Source organism: Bos indicus, chromosome 6 (assembly GCF_029378745.1).
Source record: "Bos indicus isolate NIAB-ARS_2022 breed Sahiwal x Tharparkar chromosome 6, NIAB-ARS_B.indTharparkar_mat_pri_1.0, whole genome shotgun sequence".
Taxonomy (NCBI): Eukaryota; Metazoa; Chordata; class Mammalia; order Artiodactyla; family Bovidae; genus Bos; species Bos indicus.
Window position 1 is genome coordinate 25567784 of NC_091765.1, and position 21147 is coordinate 25588930.

The 21147-nt window shown below is 40.8% G+C and overlaps 1 protein-coding gene across 6 annotated transcripts in view; it reads right to left on the minus strand.

Annotated features, from left to right (window-relative positions):
- DAPP1 (dual adaptor of phosphotyrosine and 3-phosphoinositides 1) overlaps positions 1-21147 on the minus strand; it is a 97320-nt gene that overhangs the window by 43599 nt on the left and 32574 nt on the right. For 5 of the 6 annotated variants that reach the window (XM_019962398.2, XM_070791154.1, XM_070791155.1 and 2 more), the window contains exons 4-8: positions 10684-10814; positions 5661-5708; positions 4003-4065; positions 3235-3320; positions 58-145 (exon numbers count right to left, since the gene is read on the minus strand). In XM_019962398.2, coding sequence (XP_019817957.1) covers positions 58-145; positions 3235-3320; positions 4003-4065; positions 5661-5708; positions 10684-10814 — 416 coding nt within the window. The remainder of the gene's footprint in view (positions 1-57; positions 146-3234; positions 3321-4002; positions 4066-5660; positions 5709-10683; positions 10815-21147) is intronic. The other variant, XM_070791156.1, reaches the window with a different exon arrangement.

Below are 21147 nucleotides of genomic sequence, written 5' to 3' on the forward strand. Positions count from 1 at the left end.
GAAATCATCAACATGTGATTTGGGAGTACTAGGCATTCAGAGACACGAATAACTTACCAACTTCCAGCGTAATATCTTGATCCACTCATCAGCTTCTACTCCTGTCTTTGCACAGAGGTAAAATGTCCTGAATGGAAATACTAAGCTGATAAGACAAAAGAAAGAATGTAAGATATTCCAGACCATTGAACATCTTATTAGTTGAGCACTCATTAAAGTATTCCAAGTGGAAAAAGAATTGACGTAGAACTTGGGTAAGAACCTCAGGAGTTGTATATAGAGAGCTAGGCCTGCTGGCAAACTGCAGAAATGTTGAGGATGTTGTAGATTCACATTATTATTTTTACAGGCATATTTATATATTTTAATGAGTCCAAAGAGTGGGATGGAGGTGGGGAAGAGGTCCAGGTCAAACCCAGATCCTTTCATTGTTCATGATCTAGGCTGAATACACACATGTGTTTATTCCGCTGATTTGTTACATGGCTCAGAACTTGTGCTACAATTCAAAGAACAAGCAACACAAATAAAAGAGTTTGCTGAAGGAATTAATTTGTGTTAGCTGGCTGCAACAAGGAAGACAGCGGCCTCTGTGGATGAAGGCAGTTTTAACTTTTCAGAGCGGCAAAGGAGACAATAAATCTCTTCAACTATTCACTTTGCCTCCTTCTTGCCATGAAAATCTTTGCTGAAGGGAAGACAAACTTGCCTACTGGCATGAAAGACTGTTCTAGGAACAGAATTAACTCCTCCTTTGATTGTGTCTTGGGTTATAGAGTCAAAATCATTTGACTCATGGACTTCCCTGGTGGTCTAGTGGCTAAAACTCCCAGCTCCCGATGCAGGGGTGCCCAGGTTCAATCCCACACACTGCAACTAAGAGTTCAAACGCTGCAGCTAAAAGATCCCACGTGCCATAAATAAGACCTGATGCAGTCTAATTAATTAACTTAAAAAATCATCTGATTTATATCTTGCCCACACTTCCTATCCTAACAGTTGAGACACAAAACACTAAAAAAAATTTTTTGTCCTTTTCGTGAAAAAATAAAAATAAAAAAAGCCTTGAACTGAAACCAGAAGGGTTTCTATAGTCTAAAACCAAAGTGACGTATCTTGTTTACACCAGTAAATAATGTTGAATAGACAAGAGGTAAGTCTCTGTGTATGAAAGGTAAACCTTGATGTGAAGTCTCCTTGGGCAACTAGTAGACAGAGGGGAAATTGGGGAGGGGGTGTGACTGATTGCTGGAATTGTCATTGTTTGGTACTCCTTATGAGAGACATGATTAACTACCTGTTAATAGAGATCATTTTTCCTTTCTTCTTGCTAACAGAACCCCAGGCAATAAATTACAATTAGAGCCAATTATAATCATGTGTGCATGCTCAATCACTCAGTTGTGTCCGACTCTTTGCGACCCCATGGACTGCAGCCTGACAGGCTCCTCTGTCCATGGGATTCTCCAGGCAAGAATACTGGAAAGGATTGCTGCGCCCTCCTGCAAGGGATCGTCCCGAGCCAGGAATTGAACCTGTGTCTCCTGCATTGGCAGGCAGATTCTTTACCACTTGAGCCACCTGGGAACCACAATCATGATCATACTAGTATCCTTTTCTAGCTTCCCTTGCTGCTGCCGATGGCCATTGGCTGCAGTCTTGGCCAATGAGATAGGAGGGAAAATATGATAGGAGAGTTCCTGAGAAAATGTGTGCTTTCCTGATAGGGCAGACCTGGCTCCTCCCATCCCAGCATCTTTCTTCATGGCTTACATGAAAATATGAGACCTACAGCTAGACTATTTCTCTTGGCCCCTGAAGTAGTAAGCATGAGGAAAAGACCAAAAGAACTATATAGACATTGGACAGGACCTTGTCAGTGTAGCCGTCTGCCTCCCGATTGGTTGTTATATGAGAAATATAAACCCCCTGTTAGTGTGTACAGTGTCTTTATGTGAATTTAAAAAAGATTTCCATCATTGGCTGATACTATCCAATCATTAATTAACAATGGTTGATGTTAATTTTCTTAGGTAGGACAGTGATATTGTTCTACAGGTGATATTTTTATTCTTAGTAGATACAAATTTAAATATTCACGGGGAAAGTGCCATGATGTCTGCAATTTACTTTCAATTGGTTCAACGAAAGAAAGTGAATAGATAGTGATAAAGCAAATATGCAAAATATTAGTGATTGATGCATCTAGGTGAAGGGTATATGGGTATATAAGTCAACTTTTTTTATTCTTTTTTTTTCAAACTTTTTATTTTGTATTGGAATATAGCTGATTAACAATTTTATAATAGTTTCAGATGAAGAGCAAAGAGACTCAGTCATACATGTCCATATATCCATTCTCCCCCACACCCCTCTCCCATCCAGGCTGGCACATAACATTGAGCAGAGGTCCATGTAAGTCTTTCAAATTTTATATGTTTAAAAACTTTAAAATAAATCGTGGGAAATAAAACACTTTTTTCTCAAGACACTTTACTCCTCCCAGTTGGAAAATTATCATGACACACTGATAGTGTTAGAATAAAACAGTTTGGTGCCATCTGCAAGAATTGTCATAATTACACAAATCACTCATTCTTGGAGTCAGCAAAGTTATAACTAAAATTGAATAAAACATCTCAAAGGAATGAAAGCTGTCTAACATGTGACTGGCATCCTGCCATGGGCATCATACTTGTTGCAGTATGCGATGTAAAGAATCAGACCCAGCAGAACTGCTTATTTGTCTATACGGCTTTAAATGAGTATAGGGCTTCCATGTGGCTCAGTAGTAAAGAATCTACCTGCCAGTGCAGGAGATGTGGGTTTGACCCCTGGGTTGGGAAGATCCCCTGGAGAAGGGAATGGCATCCCCCTCCAGTATCCTTGCTTGGGAAATCCCATGGACAGAGGAGCCTGCTGGGTACAGTCCATGGGGTTACAGAAGAATCAGATACAACTTGGCGATTTTCCCAACCCAGGGATTGAACCCCCGTCTCTTACTTCTCCTGCATGGCAGGGAGATTCTTTACCGCTGTGCCACCTGGGAAGCCCAGCTTAGCGACTGAACAACAACAAATGAGATTTTATGTCACATTCAGCTGAAAGGACTCCTAATATGCATGTACCGCCTCAGATCAAAACATCTGTGTACATTAGACATACAATTTTTTATTCTGCTAAAATAAGTGGCAAGAAGATTTTAAAAAACATTTCCTCTATAAAACAACTTACCAGAAGCAGTTTACCCTTTCCTGTGAATAATCAAATTGTACAGCTGAACATTCCGTCAAATCTAGGATCCGAATTGGTTCTGGTGACTTAAAACAAAAGGACAAACTATGTCATGATAAAACACACACACACAAATCTGTTCCTCACTCATTCTCCAAACAAGTTTCCACTATGAGTGACTGTTAACTTTACTTCCACTACAGGAATTGATAATAGAAAAACTTCCTAAGGAAAGCCACATGCTTATCTGGGGATTGGCTTTTCATGAAATTGGACATTAGAAAGACACTTTCATTGTCAATTCAAATTCAGTGGAGATGGATTTTTAACACGTGGAAGGAAGGCATATTTTTCTCCTGTGTTTTTAGACATCCACTTTCTCAGAAATTTTGTGTAGGAAAAATGAGAAGAGATGAAATAATTTTAAATTTGCTTAATGAGTTAGACCTGATAAATGGACATATTTTTAATAGAGGAGAACACTGCTACAGAGACAGTCCACCCAATGTGGTAAGGGAACAATTCCACTGCTCTAAACATAGGGGGTGGCATGCCCCTGAGAGCTAGAGGTTAGCCAGACTGAGAACAGTGTCTGCTATACAGGTCTCATTTATGCAAGAAAGCTCTGCTCATATCAGGAATCAAGAACTCTCATCTCCAGTCATTTATAGGATGTTTCCTATAAATTTCAGGGATTTTAAAAGGCAGATATTCTTTTCATTTCGAGAGCTCATTTTTAAAGGGAAAATATATGATCATGTTTCTTACCATCTGGTCTTTGAAGTACTTCAGTTCATTCCTGTGCAAAGTAAACCACCTCGTTTTCCAGGTCTGAAAAAAAAAAAAATGAAACATGTAGGCTTTGCATACACGATTATAATATCTGGACCGGATAATTTCCTTTTGTTGTAAAAGTACCTACAAGATTAGATACAATGAAATATTCTTGTGGTGTTATTTCTGAGAAAAAAAAACTTTCAAAGTGAGCCTTACAATTTTAAAGTTTAAAAAATTAAAATGATTCCATGCCTTAAGCTCATAACAGAGGCAAAGATATCATTAACATTTTTAAGCAAGTAAAAAGAAATAACCTATCATAAATATTTAAGGTGATTTACATTACAATAAACCACTAAAATTTCCATCTTAGTAAGACTTAATAATCTTAATAAAACTATGGTAAGAATAGATATAATTTTTGAGCACCTATTGAAAATTCATACTATCCTTGGAGGTTTATATACATTATAGACAGCCCTCATACAATGCCAAATATTATTATTCTTGTTTTACAAACAAACAAACTGGGTTTAGGAACCTCAAACCACATGCTATTCTAAACCTTGCCTAGAAATTCCAGGTCATTGGTGGAAAAATGTTACCCACTGTCTTGTTACCCTCTGTCTCCCTTTTTTTTTTTTGGTCTCCTTCTTCTGTACTAACTGAACGCTCATCATCTTTGGTGGCAATGTTCCCAATTAAAGGAAGTAACAGTGGATTTAAAAATAATGCTACGAACATGAATACTTCCTCTTCCCAGGAACAATACACTTGAGTCGGGACAAAATAACTAAATATTTAGGTTAAATTCAAGCAGGCCAGTACCCTTGAGAGATTCAGTGCCCTGACACTTTAAATGAGAAAGAACAGACACTCCATGAAGGCCTTCTTAGCCCATGAATATGAAATTGAGTACCTTTAAAGGTACAGTCACATAAACAAAACAGTTGAATACCTCCCAACTAGTAAAGTCCTAAATTTTGTTTTATTTGGGATTTTATAAGATAGTTACATTAGTACCAGTGAGATGGTTGGCCTGTTGTTCTTTTTTTTTTTTGTCTACTGTTAAGTAAACATTTCATAAAATTTTGACTTTTTTTTAACTAAAAAAAATTCTTAAAAGGCAAAGGTATGTACTAGACATGGAACTCTGCTCAATGTTATATGACAGCCTGGATGGGAGGGGAGTTTGGGGGAGGATGGATACATGTATATGAATGGCTGAGTTCCTTTGCTGTTCACCTGAGACTACCATAACATTGTTAATTGGCTATATCCCAATATAAAATTAAAGGCTTAGAAAATGATTGAGATGGTAAAAAAATTATTGAATAAAAAAAAGATATGTGCTAGAGTTAATTTGCTACTTTAATCCTCAATTGTTGCATCAAAAGGATTTTAAGTTTTGAGTATTAATGATAGGTAGGCTATTTTCATACATGTCACTTTGCCAAAGAATAGTCAAGTGATTTTATAGAATTTTGACTAACATTAGCCATCAAAATGAATTCTGTAAACAGGTAAATGTTATAGCTGGGTCAAAATGAGTAGGCAGTTCTGCTTTTTAAAAGTCAAAATGAGAACTGAGCCCCCAGGATGCGTTCTCTCTCTTTGTGGCTGATGCTGGAGGCCACATGCTTCCTTACCTTGACCAGACCACCCTGTTTGGTGAGGTAGCCTTCTTTGGTGCCCAGCTGAAAAAGAAATAAACACTCAAATGAAGCCCAGGACTATCACAACTTGAATTTGTCTATTTCTGTCCTATTTTAAAATGAAACGAATTTGCCTTTGATCTTTAGTAATTGCCTTTCCTTCTTCATTGAGGCACTTGAAAATCCTTCCCGTGTGGTAAAGACTGTTTTCAGACCAGATTGTCCGATGTGATTTTGCAGCAACAGAGAACAGTGCACAGATTCTCCTCTGACGTGAGTTAGCACTTTGCAGTCAGCCAGGTTATATAAGCTATACCATTTCTAAGAGGCTGCATTGGGCAAAGGATGTCTGTGCATCCCAGCTGCTCGGATTGTTGCTGGGGTGTTATGTACATAAACACGGGCACACACACTGCCATAAGCTCAGGACATGGGCAACTTTGGATAAAGCAAAGAAGAGGTATTTCTCTACTTCCCGGAGTCTGTATTCTGCTAAACTGCTTTGTGAATTAGAAAGCACGTTTTCTACAATTTATCATATAATTCTCCAACCCCACCCCTTTGTTTTTTTCACAGACTATCTCTTGAGACCTATATTCCATGGGATAGACTCTCAAGAGTGCATATCTATTTAGACTTAATTCATCCGGAAAGGATTTAAAGTAAGAATGAGTCATTTCTTTTATCTCACCTATCAATAATTCAAGGGTAACAGTATGACACATTGCTGGCACCTATGAAGTATAAGGAATGGTGGGAACAGTATGAATAGCAATTTGCATAAAACCAGGACCCTCAGGTGAAAAAATGTCAAAATTCATACGTTCCTGAAGAAATTAGATTCATGGTAGGCTATTTTGTTCTATGATATCATAATACATCTTATATTAGTAAGAAAAAAATGAATAAAAATTGGGAAATGATTTGATTGATGTCAATGTTTTTTCATGGGAGTTTCCACAGTATTTGTTCCTGAGATGAATTCTCCCTACCAAGGAAAAAGAGGAACAGCAACCATCAAAATAAAGATTTAAAGCCAGAAATAACATATGACTATGACCACTTCCTTTAAAATTCTTAGGGCATTGAAGTAACAATGAAATTCCCAGGTATTCATTTAAATAATGTTTAATAGCATTGGTGAATATGATATTGAATAATCAATTTGATTCATTTTGACATTAGAAGAAATTGAACTGACTGAATTGAGTTTGGATATTATATTATGGAAACAGAAAAAAATTACCATTTTGGATTATTGAGTCTACAGAGGCAAAATAAAGATAAATTATTTTGTGGAAGATACTGATAGAATTGAAATCACACTAAGAAATCATGCTACTGACTCCATCTTACCTCCATCCAAACAACATATGATAAATCTAGTATTTTTCTAAGGTTTTGATAGATAAGTGAAAGGCTGCAGAGAAAAGAGCTGAGCATACCAATTTTATTTATGGTCTTGGGAGGTAAGAAAGGAAATATCTATACAGCAGCAGATTTATTTTTTAAGTCTTCTCATCTAGAAGAAGAGAGTTAATAGCCCCAAATTGGAAACAACCTAAATATTTTAAAATTAAAGCATTAGTCCGGCTATCATCCTTTCTATCTGCCTGCCTTGTGTGTGCTCATGCCAGTCATGGCCAACTCTTTGCAGCCCGATGGACTGTAGCCCTCCATGATCCTCTGTCCATGGAATTTTCCAGCCAAGAATACTGGAGTGGGTAGCCATTTCCTACTCCGGGGTATCTTCCCTGATTTAGGGATCGAACCAGCATCTCTTATGTCTCCTGCATTGTCAGACAAGTTCTTTACCACTAGCACCACCTGGGAAGCCCTGCCTGCCTTAATTTTAGTCAAAAGCCATCAGGTGGGATAAACTGAGGACGTGTTCCAGAATGAAGCCTACTCAAGAGGCGGGACAGATAAAGGCAACTTGTGATTTTGGATTGCATCCTTATGCTCTAAGGCGCCTTACTAAGAAAACTGATGACTGACGCCTAAATGGGATCTGTGGATGGGAGTGTGGCACTGCATCAATGCTAATTTCCTATTAGAATCTGGGTTAGAATTCTGTTGATGATTGTCATGATCCCCCTACTACAGTGTGAGCTCAATGAGGGCAGAGCATTTGCCTAATTTATTGCCAACCCTCCAGTGCTTAAAACAGTCCTCAGTGCATTGTAGGCACTTTCTTAAAAAGTTTGCTAAGCAAACGAATTAATTAAATTCATCCTATCTCAGAAGCCCAACTCCATGTTGTGTATGAAATATATAAACAATCATTTCCCCAAATGCAGTTGCCAAAGGATGGTAAACAGTTTTACAGAAGCATCTACATTTCTGGGTGATAGGACACCTATTTTCATTTTCACTTCAAGCAAGAAGTTCTTTTTCCTGTAAATAGTACTTAATCACCTTCCTCCACTGCCAGTGCTTGTGCAAGAAGGGCATCTCCACAAGAGCAGGCAGAAGCCCAGAAGCAAGCTCTCAATCAAAGCTGTGAACTCCTGTGTTCAGCCAGGGGAAGAGAGTCCCTGATAAGATGGTGACTGTTCCCCAGCTGGCTGGTTCATTCCGTAGTGAGGAGTACTGTGACACAAGAATCCACTAGAAAATCTTTCTAGTTTTCTGTCCATATCAATGCACAACAAATGTCATGGACTTATCATTATACAGTGTGAGTGAAGACATTTTCAACTTATCCACTCACCATTGTTTCATTTTTTTTAATTAGTTAATTTTGGCCTTGTCCCTGGCCTGCAGAATCTTAGTTGCTTGATCAGGGATTGAACCCAGCCTGGGCAGTGAAAACGGCTGAGTCCTAACTATAGGACCCCCAAGCTACTGGACCCCCAGGGAATTCCAGCACTGTTTTTAAAATGCCATTATGCAGAACCTGCGTATGTTCATTGCTGGATCCTTGGGCAGGTGAGTCCATCTGACACCTGGAGTGGGCAAAGGAGGCAAGCAATAAAGCTTGCAGAATTTGATCCCAAGAAGGTTGTTTCTACCTAAGTATGCCCCATGTCTCATGCTCACACCAACTCCACAAGTGCGGTCTTATCTGCATTCTACTATTGAAAAAGGACGCACGCAGTAGGGTCTGGTTTGATCGACCTTGAGTGGATATCTTTAGGGGAAGGTAACAGAGAAGAATGTAAAGTAAAACTGAGAGTACAAATGAAAATGATGGTGAAGTGATTGGTGGTGGGGTAGGATGGTGAAGAGAAAGGACAGGAAGAGTACTGCCAAGTCGCTTCAGTCGTGTCCGACTCTGTGCGACCCCATGGACTGCAGCCTGCCAGGCTTCTCTGTCCCTGGGATTCTCCAGGCAAGAACACTGGAGTGGGTTGCCATTTCCTTCTCCAATGCATGAAAGTGGAAAGTGAAAGTGAAGTCACTCAGTCGTGTCTGACTCTTAGCGACCCCATGGACTGCAGCCCACCAGGCTCCTCCATCCATGGGATTTTCCGGGCAACAGTACTGGAGTGGGGTGCCATTGCCTTCTCCCGGAAAAGCACAGTCGACCGGAAAACAAAGACTTGGTTGGATCATGATGTATTGTCTGGTCTGTTTCGACTTGAGACTATTTACTGTCTTGCGTTCCTAAGTTTCTCTAGTTCAGAGGTCTTCTACGTCCCTTTGTGAAAAAGCTAAAACATCTTCCTCAGCCAATTTCCAGGATTTTTATTTTTGAGTGGACGTAGTGTAGTAACAATGTAATGTGTCGTGAACCTGATTAGCCTATAAAGCTACTGATTATGATTCCAGTTCCGGGTAAAGTCTCAGGCTCCTGGGAAGGGGGGACTCCGTGCAGGTAGCCAGCCTCCTGTCCGATGATTCTAGGATAAAGGTGAGCAGAGCATGCACAGAGGACTGGGTGTTAGAGGAAGCTAGAAGGGGTCAAGAGGGCTTTCTGGAAGAGACTGATTCCAGATGCAAGCCTCTAAGGATGAGGGAACAGCAGAGATGTCGGCAGGGTTTCAGATGCAGGGAGGAAAGGAGGAGCATTCAGAAACGCGGGGTCTTCCAGCGTGAATGTGGGACAGAAGCATAAGGTCAGGCCAGGGAGAAGAGGAGGATCCAGGCGGATGAAGACAGTGGCCATCCGCCGAAAACTGTTACGCTGGAAGTCACGGTAAATCTGCTTCTCAGGAGAGATGTCTCTGGTGGCAGGGTAGAAGTACGGCCGCAGAGACAAAAAAGTCATGCATGTTTTCATTTAATCTATAGCTAAATACGTATAATGATTGCTATCTAGAACTAATGCTTGACATTTCATTTAGGTGTGATCCTCTTTATCATGAGGACACAGCCAGATACCTTATAGGAGAGCATGCAGCCAATGAGAAAGAGGAAAGGAATCAGGGCGCCCTGGGCACAGTGAAGGGAAGAAGGTGCTGGAGAGGAATCTTTGCAGGGTCACAGCTCACAGAACAAATGTCAGTGGACTCCAAAGAGAGCAATGAAAGCCCCCACTGCACTGAAAGTGGACAATGGCTCACATGCTACAAAGGAGTCCAAATGCTTCTGTCTGGATCCTTCATTTAGTGAAGGAAAAACATAAGCAATAAAAAGGCCAGGGAAGAAAATAATATCCTGAGAATTTATAGTAAAGGTGGAGAAGCTTTTTCTTCCAGAGAAAGTTGAAATGTAAAATAACTTTTTTTTTTTTTTTAATGAATTTATAGAATAACCGTTTAGACAACTGTGTGACCATAAACATCTTTTGCACATTCTACCATGAACTTGTTTGGTGAAGTAAGGACAGGATTTAAGTGCCATTTTTGAAATCTTTAAAATCCTATCACTATCGCATTTTAATTTTTTTTTTTTTTTTTACACTTTACCCTGGACCACATGAGCCATAGGCTTAGAACTTTACGTTCCTTTTCCAGTTTTATATCCCAAGGTAGAATTTTATGTGAACAAAAGTACTGTAAAATGTGTGTAACTTATTGCATGTTATTGCTTTTGGACAGTGAGCCCGGTGGGCAGATGGATGGCCACTTACAGAAGGCGCAGTGGGCACCAGGTCATTTTCTGATCTTCCCGTCTGCATTGCTGTGTGAACCCGGACGGATTCATAAATGGATGGTTCTTCCACTTTTTTGGGATAGGGGTGTTTCAGAACAATCAGAGTGCCTGCATGTAGACCAAAAAAAAAAAAAAAAAAATCGAATATAAGCCCCAAAAAGAGAGTCCAAATGCTAACACCAGATCACTGTGCCTGGATCATAAAGTTTCTTGTTTTATACGGATTCACTGACTCACTGTCTCAACATTTATCAAGTACAAACTACATTCCAGGCTGTTAAACTGAACACTGGAGATATAAAGCATTGTGAGATAATTTCTGCCCTTCTAGTCTAGGACAGAATTAGCCATGAATATAGTCATTTAACTGAATAGGGTGATGAAACCACCGTCGGCAGTGTGAACCAAGCATACTGGTTGTGCATGTGGTAACTCTGCTTTTTAGGAGAGATGTCTGTAGGTGGCAGGGTATAAAAAGTACCACAGAGACAAAAAAGATCATGCATAAGAAGTGCAGTTCTATAGAATGCTCTAGAAATGTTTTCCTAGGGGAGGCAACACCATTAGACTCCATTAGACCTTAGCAATAACTGTTGGTTTTCCAGGTGGGCTTTATAAAAGTTGTGCAAACAAAACCACACAATGTACCAGGTATAGGAGGATTTATTCCACTGTTCTACTTTGTACTATTTTCAGAACAGCTTGTAACAAATCCATGGACCTAAAAAATATGAGCTCATAGCATTTTCCCTACTGTCTCCTACCACCCCATTGACAGCTGAAGGAAAAGAAGGCTTTGCTTTTCTTTGGTGGATATGAAGTGAATAGGCTAAGGCCACTGTGTAATTACCTTCACTTCCATGTGAAGGAGGTGGTCCAGGCAGAAAAAGCCCACCCCACCCCCAGCCTGTGGGGGCCAGGTATTGGGGGCTGAGAGCTTTCAACTCAACACTGATATTTCCCCCTTCTGCATCCTTCCCTTCCCCTGATCAATCAGTCAATGAGAAACTAGAAAGTGACTACAAAAAGAGTAAGTTAAGGGTTTTCTCCCTTTTGCTCTGGCTTCTTGGGTTTTTGTTTTTTTTTTCACTTGGGTCTTTCATACGGAAGGTCCAGGATTGTACCAGACACTGGGTGAGATGCAAAGATTTCAGTAGTTGATTCAATACATATTTCCTGAGCTCTCCTGAGTGCCAGGCACTTGTGTAGGCCCAGGGGATATAGCAGCAGACCAAGGAGACACAGCATTCACTCTCATGGCCACAGAGACAGAAACATTTTGGGAAAAAAAGAGAAGTCAGAGAATTGTTATGAAAACCCTAACAAAGCAAAGTGAAGGAATGAAGAGTGAAAAGAGAAAGGGCTCTGGGTAGCGTGGTATTTATATCAGGTCAGGGAAATCTTCTTTGATGGGTGACAGAAAGCTCACAGAAAGTATAGACTTTGAATTGGAGTGAAAAAGACGCAACAAGGAAAGGAAAATACCTCTTCTGCAGTTAAAAAAAAAAAAAAAAACATAATAATGATAAACCTACAAACAAAGCAAAATCTTTCTATGAGATTTGAGTAGAGACAGTGAACTGACTGCAAAAACAGAACAATGTCTTCTGACACAGGGGCCCAGATAAGGCCCTGCTGGAAAGTGAAAGGGTCACTGAGAACAGCCAAAGAGGGGGACCCCAAACAGTGGCCTCCTCCTCGCTCTGCACCCAACTCATCTCGGGAGCACTGGGATCACAGTGAAAAGTTGCTTTTGCAGTTCTCAGAAGGCCCAGTCCTGCTCTTGCACACTGCCTGCACTCCTTTCTGTTGAGGAGATTCTTTCATGAGAACAGATCCAGTCATCTTGGGACGAGGGGCCGGTTACAGGTTTACAGTCATAGTGAAAGCAGCAACACCTAAACCCAGAGCAGCCGTTGTGCAGGGCCCGTATGGATGCAGCTGTGACACGGCAGAGGCTTGCTGAACTGGGGACCAGTTACTCAGGGACCTGCCTGAGAGAAACACTTTCTGGCAGCCACCCTGGCTTTGTGGAAAGAGCCACCATGGCACTTAGCCCCTGTTGCTTTGGACATTCTATTCCAAGCTTCTCTTTCTTCCTCTGACAAGTGAGAATGATTACCCTTTCTTCATGAAGCTGTTTTAAGCTCCAAATAAAGACGGGCTTGTGAAAGGGTTATAAAAATGTTAGATGTTGTTACGTTCTGATATATTTTTAAATTCTTAAGTGAAATTCCAGTGAGCGCCATCTTTGGGAACATGGATTTTAAAATTAGGTAAAAAAGACCTAAATGGAACTATGTGCTAAGAATAACCATGGCAGTAGTCTAGAGAGTCACTGACTATAGCACTCAGACAGACGCCTCTGAACACTTCCGTCTGACAGTGGAGGAGAAGACCGGAGCTCAGGTCTCAATGCAGCTCACAGATTAGAAAAGAAATGCGAAATCTTGTGCTTCATCTTCAAGTGACGTGAAGTCGCTCAGTTGTGTCCGACTCTTTGCAATCCCAGGACTGTGGACTGCCAAGCTCCTCTGTCCATGGGATTTTCCAGGCAAGAATACTGGAGAGGGTTGCCATTCAAATTCAAAGTTGATGCTAAATTATTATCCTATTCATATGCTTAATATGAAAATAATATTTTAAATGATGCCCTAGAAAGATGCCCCTGGTCAATCCTGTCCTTTTGCATAGAACCAAGCATCACCCAGGTATATACTTGCTTATACTAGTTTCCTATGATGTTGAAGCTGAAGCTCCAATACTTGGGCCACCTGATGCAGAGAGCTGACTCATTTGAAAAGACCCTGATGCTGGGAAAGATCAAGGGCAGGAGGAGAAGAGGACAACGGAGGATGAGATGGCTGGATGGCATCACCGATACAATGGACGTGGGTTTGAGTGAATTCCAGGAGTTGGTGATGGACAGGGAGGCCTGGCGTGCTGCAGTTCATGGGGTTGAAAAGAGTCGGACATGGCTGAGCCACTGAACTGAAGTGAACTGATTGCTGCTGTAACAAATCATCACAAATATAGTGACGTAACTTGACTTGATTATCCTAGAGTTCTGGAGGTCAGAAGTCTGAAGTGGGTCTCATAATTTAAAGGGAAGGTATTGGCAGAACTGCTTTCCTTTTGGAGGCTCTCAGAGACCATCCTTTCCCTTGCCTTTTCTAGCTTCTGTAGGCTGCCCGCATTCCTTGATTGGCGGCTCCGTTCCTCCATCTTTAAAGCCAGCAGCAGTGGGTCAGGTCCTTCTCATGCTGCTGTCTCTCCAGGTCTCCTTCTCTGCTTCCATCTTATAAGGACCACTGTGATCATAGTGGATGCTCCTGGGCAATCCAGGATAAGCTCTGCATCTCCAAGTCAGATAATTAGTAGCCTTAATTCTATCAGCAAATTTAATTCCTTTTTGCCATGTAACATAGCATTTATACTTCCAGGGAGGGATATGAACACCTTTGAAGTGGGGAGGCATCATTATTCTGTTTACTACAGTATCAGTTTCTGGGTGGTAAGCTTAGCCTCAGAGTCCTGTTGTGCTGCAGTGTAAGGATCTCTGGGCCAGGGTTGCTGCCTGAGCCTGCAGTGCTGTAATCACTTGGGACCATAAAGCCGTTGTGTTTCCAACACACACATTTCCAAGCCCTGTGAGTCCTTTCAGAGAAGGTATGGTGTCAAATTTATCTTTGTATTCCTACCTCCTGATACAGTTTCTGACATGCTGCTAAGTCACTTCAGTCGTGTCCGACTCTGTGTGACCCCATAGACAGCAGCCCACCAGGCTCCCCCGTCCCTGGGATTCTCCAGGCAAGAACACTGAAGTGGGTTGCCATTTCCTTCTCCAATGCATGAAAGTGAAAAGTGAAAGGGAAGTCGCTCAGTCATGTCTGACTCTTCGCAACCCCATGGACTGCAGCCTACCAGGCTCTCTGTCCATGGGATTTTCCAGGCAAGAGTACTAGAATGGGGTGCCATTGCCTTCTCCGAAAGTTTCTGACATAGGGAAAGCTTAATGAGTGAATGAATGAATGAACAAATGCCACAGTAATTCAGGTGTAAGGCAGGGAAGAACATGAAATGAACCAGGCTTCCAGGTCCACAGTTAACTTGGCCAGGGCAAGGACAGGACAGGACAACAAACCCAAGTTCAGCTCTCCAAATCTCCATTGTGCTGTGCTTAGTTGCTCAGTCATGTCCGACTCTTTGTGACCCCATGGACTGTAGCCTGCCAGGCTCCTCTGTCCATGGAGATTCTCCAGGCAAGAATACTGGAGTGGGTTGCCATGCCCTCCTCCAAGGGGATCTTCCCACCCAGGGACTGAACCCAGGCCTCCAGCATTACAGGCAGATTCTTTACCAACTGAGCCATCAGGGAAGCCCAAGAACACTGCAGTGGGTGGCTTATCCCTTCTCCAGGGGATCTTTCCAAGCCAGGAATCAAACTGGGGATTCCTTCATTGAAGGCAGGTTCTTTACCAGCTGAGCTACCAGGGAAGCCCCATATCTCCACTGGGAGCACTCAAATTCTATTTTGAAAACTTCCTCTGAAGTTTAATCAATGAGTAGCTAAACTAATGTAAATGATACTGAGTCAATCAGGAAAGCAGAACTGACATATTAATTTTAACTACTAAGACTATGCGTGAGGCTAGTTTGAACGGTGTCATGAAGAAAATAACAAGCTACTTATAAAATTCAAGCTTCCACTGATACAAATCTGGTCTCCTGAGAGACATGTCTCCTTAGCCAACCATTCTGCCCAAGAAAGGGCCAATATATGGACTTCTTGGCATGGCTTCGAGGCTTACAATGATTTCCTCTTTTCTAAACACCATCCCATCCCCTTACACAGAGGTAGACCTCCAGAGATCCTAGCTCTCCCCAGTAAACACCTAACCTGGACTCACTCATTGGACTGACCCAGGGATCTGCTTAATCACTTCTCTGGAGAGATGGTTCACTAACTTCAGTTTCTGTTCACGAAGGAGACTGTTGTTTCCTGCCTTTGACATGAAAGCTGGTTTCAGAAGCAACTCCATGAAGGCACAGTTTTGAGTTGATCAGAGCATGAGGAAGGCAGGTATTTCAATGTGCTGAAAGCTTCAGAGTAGCCTCATGATCACTTGGCTGATTCCTTGTTGTCTCTTTCTGTTTCTCTTGCCCTTAAATTTTGAATGGGAATACGAATATCTTTCCAAAAAATTCCCACTTTTCTCCCCGTATCTTTTTTTAGAGAAGTTCGGCTGGCTAGGGTTAGTTTCTGTCATTGGCAATTGAAAGAAACTTATCTAATGTAGACATCACAGACTTATTAAGTTAGAAGATTCAAGGTTCATGACAGCATGCTGACTTCATAAGAAAGAACTCTGGGTTAGTGATATTCAGACCAAACAAATTCCAGGACTTAGAAGATTCTGACAAAGGGCAACAAAAGGAGGCAGGGGCTGGTAGAGAGAGAAGAAAGATCTGCAACTACAGGTTGGAACCCTGGCTGTGTTTCACTTCAGTTTCCGAACTACATGAAGGAGATTGTTGTTTCCTGCCTTTGACATGAAACCTGGTATCAGAAACTCTTGGTGGGGGAATATTTTTGAACTGTAACTTACAGACACCTACTTAGGCTATAGTACTATGAGATTGCATTGAAAGACTCCTTATCTTATATTCCAGCAGGAATTCCGAAAATAAGTAAGGACAGTCTCAAGCCTCAGGCACTGGTTTGCTATCTAAACTAGAGTATAGTGCAGGGCACACATAGCTCCCAAAAAGGAAACTTTGTTTAGAATATTTCCTTTTTCCACTGAAGTGAGCGCTGCCACCAGGTTTCCCACCTAGACTGGAAGACGGCTGGAGGGCAAGGACGATACCTGTTTCATCGCTATATTATCAGTGGCCAGCAGTGCCCAGCTCATAACTGATTCTCAATACAAATGATTAATTATGAATTACATTAAAATAGATCATATCCATCTATGTTTCATTATTGCCCTCAGGTTCAGAAAACAGGCTTTCCTGCTGCATATGCATGGCAGATTCCTCCATCTCCTCCGGCTAATACAGGGTAACTTTCTAGGGGAGTTAAAAGAATATTGAAGATCTTTCTGTTTTCTTCTTTGCTACCTGCTCTGCAAATGGACTTGAACTCATCATAAAATAGTGCTAGTAAAATCACGTTTGTTTACACATGAAGGAGTTTTAATATTTGATTTCTAGTCTCATAGGGAGAAATACACTGAGTTAAGAAAAGCAGACGTGACAGCCAGGGCAAGAGAAGATTCTGTTATAATATCCAAGGCAAATCAGTTGGAGTACTTGATTCTACCTTTCATATGAGTGCACTATGGAACTGACTTAAAATTTGAAGAAGACATCTCAAAGATTTAATGAAAACATTAATCCAATTGTCCCTCAACCAACGCTTCATGATATGTCAAAAAATATATAGCTCTAGCGTATAATTTGGAGAAGGCGATGGCATCCCACTCCAGTACTCTTGCCTGGCAAATCCCATGGACAGAGGAGCCTGGTAGGCTGCAGTCCATGGGGTTGCAAAGAGTCGGACATGACTGAAGTGACTTAGCAGTAGCAGCAGAAGCATATAATTATTGGAATGAATTACCATAAAAAGGCTTCTTAAAGTAACATTAATAATGATTATTTCTGCCATGCTAAGAATTATTATAAATATCATTATGCTACATGCCTAATCTCATTCAGTCTTCACAGCAAGTCATTAAAGTATCAACTATTACCATCAGCTCAATTTTATAAGATGATGAAAATGAAGCTCAGTGAGGTTACATAATTTGCCTGAAGACACACAGCTGGTACATAGCAAAGGCTGGAGTTAGACCTGAGGTTCACATGTTTACACATCATACCACCCATTTTTCTTAGCCTTCGTGTTAATCACCACCATGGAAACTCTCTATGGCATGTGAAATGTACTTTGGTTATTGTGGACAAGAGAATCACGTGTATCAATCAAAATTTGATGAAATGGATTCTTCAAGATGCAACTTAAGAAAAGAAAATGAGAGTTTTTACTTCAACGTTTCTCACCAGACCTCAGTTTCTTCATTTGTAAAGGAGTAATTAAAAGGTCTCTGAGCTCCCTTCCAATTCCAACATTGCATAAATCTGGTTAACTGCACAAGCCCAACTGAAGGTGAAGAAATATTAGGATGTGTAGTAACCAAATGTTTATCCTGTTTCAGTAAATGTGCAATATTCATCTGATGTACTTCACTTCTGATGTCATTTTATTTTTGCCTCTCATTTTTCTTTTCCTCCCCCTTCTCTTCACACTTTAAGTTTTATTTAACTTTACTGTAGTTACATAGGCTGTTTTATATCCTTTCTGGAGAGGCATGCATGAGGGCCTAAGTATTTGGGGGATGTGTTCTAGTCAACTCTTTTTTTAAATGTATTTGATTATTTTATTTTTGGCTGCACTGGGTCTTTATTGCTGGTTCTCCAGTTGCTAGGGTGGGCTTCTCCTTGCGGTGGCGTCTCTTGTGGAGCATGCGCCTAGCGTGCGTGGGCTCAGTAGTTGCAGCATGCGGCCAGAGTTGCCCCACAGCATGTGGGATCTTAGTTCCCCGACCAGGGATCGAATCTATGTCCCCTGCCTTGCAAAGTGTATTCTTAACCACTGGACCGCCCTAGTCAACTTTTTTTGTGTTTTATGATTTTCTAGAATAATTTCTCCAGTAAAAATTCATGTTAATAAATTGAGAATAACAATAAATCCAAAGTTCAAACTGAGTCATATTCTTTAGAACAAGGATTTTATATCATATCAGAAATATTATTATAGGCTTTAAGGAGACTGAGGACTAAACCATGTACTGTAGGCCTGCCATATCCTACAAGCATTTTGTGCATCACGTGGCATGGACTCCTAATCCGCGTGGGGACTCCTAATCCCCATCCTAATCCATTCAGAGCCATGCTGTGCTGTGGCAATACTGCCTGTAGTGTCACTGGGACACCAGTTTTAGGAGAACACAAAGGGAGTGGAAAGCACACAGGCTTTAGAACCAGGTTAGCCTGGATTCCAATCTCAGCATTAATGTTTTCTATGTTTGCAACTTGGGCAAATAAATTAAAATCTCTGAGTTTTTATTTCCTAATCTGAAAATAGGATGACTTTACCCATTATTGTGGGTGGTCCAGAAGATTAAATAACTTGGCATGTGTGAAAATATCTAATAGCATGCCTGGAACTTAGTAAAACTCTGCAAAGTTTTGTTTCATTCTCTTCCTTGCCTGCTTTTTACTTTGCCAAACATGCCTCATCTACAAATGAAGATTTGTGTTTCTGGCAAACATAAACTAAAGAAGTGACTTCTGGGCTTCCCTAGTGGCTCTGTGGTAAAGAATTCACGTGTCAATGCAGGAGACACCAGTTCAACCCATGATCCAAGAAGATCCTACATCCCTGGAGCAGCTAAGCCTGTGCACACAACTACTGAGCTTGTGCTCTAGAGCTCAGGAGGAAGCAACTCCCGAGCCTACGTGCTGCAGCTACTAAAGCCCAGATGCCCTAGAGCCTGTGCTCTGCAACAAGAGAAACCACTGCAACGAGAAGCCTGTGCCCTGCAACTAGAGAGCAGCCCAAGCAGCAATGGAGACCCAGCACAGCCAAAGGTAAACAAATAAATATAAATATTAAGGAAAAAAAAAAAAGAAGTGACTCCTGGTCATGGTTTGACAATATTCTAAGTTATCACCAATTATTTTCAGAAGTGTCACATAATTCTCAAATTAAAATTAATTTTAACTTAATTATTTTAAAATGTCGCCTGGATGAAATGGCCAGAGTCACAAAATAAAATAATAATAACCGTAGCAGTTATCAAAAGGTTGGGAATCCCCATATCAGAACAAAAAGAGAAGTGGAAATTTGACATTTAACAAAGAACCAGATAGGATCTTCAAAACTGAGAACCAGTCACTATAAAGGGTAAGCACAAACACAGCACTTATTCTTTTTTTCATGCTAGTTAGGTGATTAAAGTCACAACACAGTAATTTATATAATAAATTGTAGATGACAATTTCATGTACAAAAGTATTGCAATATAGAGAAAAGATAATGGAAAAGGCAATTTTTATTTTAATACTATTTGGACATGTAAGCATAAAGATGAATGCTGGGTACGTTTTCCAAGACAAATCTTAGTCAAATACAAGCTGCTGCTGCTGCTAAGTCACTTCAGTTGTGTACGACTCTGTGCAACCCCATAGACTGCAGCCTACCAGGCTCCTCCGTCCATGGGATTTTCCAGGCAAGAGTACTGGAGTGGGGTGCCATCGTCTTCTCTGGAGTCAAATATGCGAGGATTCATTAAAAATTAATAATGAACCAAACATGTCCATACTAAAAAAAACTCATATTTTCAAATCTATTTGAGTTGAATTTAAAAGCCATGTACAAATATGAGTAGAAGATTCACATAACATCTTACTATTACAGGGCTTCCCTAGTGGCTCAGATGGTAAGGAGTCTACCTGCAGTGTGGGAGACTCAGGTTCAATACCTGGATTGGGAAGATCCCCTGGAGAAGGAAATGGCAACCCACTCCAGAATTCTTGCCTGGAAAATCCCATGGGCGGAGGAGCCTGGTGGGCTACAGTCCATGGGGTTGCAGAGTCGGACATGACTGAGCCACTTCACTTTGCTATTACAAATGAAAGGCAGAGTCTGAATTTAATAATTACTGAGCATGCATACAACACAAATCATTTTCAAATTATGCTTTGTACATATTTTGGAAGTAAAAATTGCCAGCAGCTTGCTAGTTATGTTGTCCCCAAAGCTGCAATGTGGACGTTGGTATTGGTATACTATCCAAGGAATGCTGTGGGTCATGATTAGCGTTTATTCTTTTAGGTGATGGGGCATAACAGGGAAAAAAAATGACAAGAATCCTTCTTCTCATAGACTTTATATATGAGTGTGAAGATATTTAAAAAAATAAGTGGGTTAAAAATAGGGACTTCCCTTGCAGTCCAGTGATTAAGACTTCACCTTTCGATGCAGGGGGTGCGGGTTCAATCCTTGGTTGGGAAGCTAATATCCCATGTGTCTCGTGGCCAAGACATGAAACAGAAACAATATTGTAGCAAATGCAATAAAGACTTAAAAAATGGTCCACATCAAACAGTTGAAATATCTTATAAAAATATGTTAAAAGGTAAAAGGGCTACTGAATAGAGTAAAAGCAAATGGGTACATTGTATATCTCTATGATATACTTGGGAGATGATTGGGTTTTGAGAAGGAGAAGTATCTTAAGAGAGAAATAAGAAGAAATTACAGTGAATGGAAACTTTAATGGAGATTAGAGATATTACAGCAAGGGAAAAGGAGACTTAAGAATAATAGAATCCTGAAGTTATTAGGAGGGTTAGATCTTATTCACAAGAATCT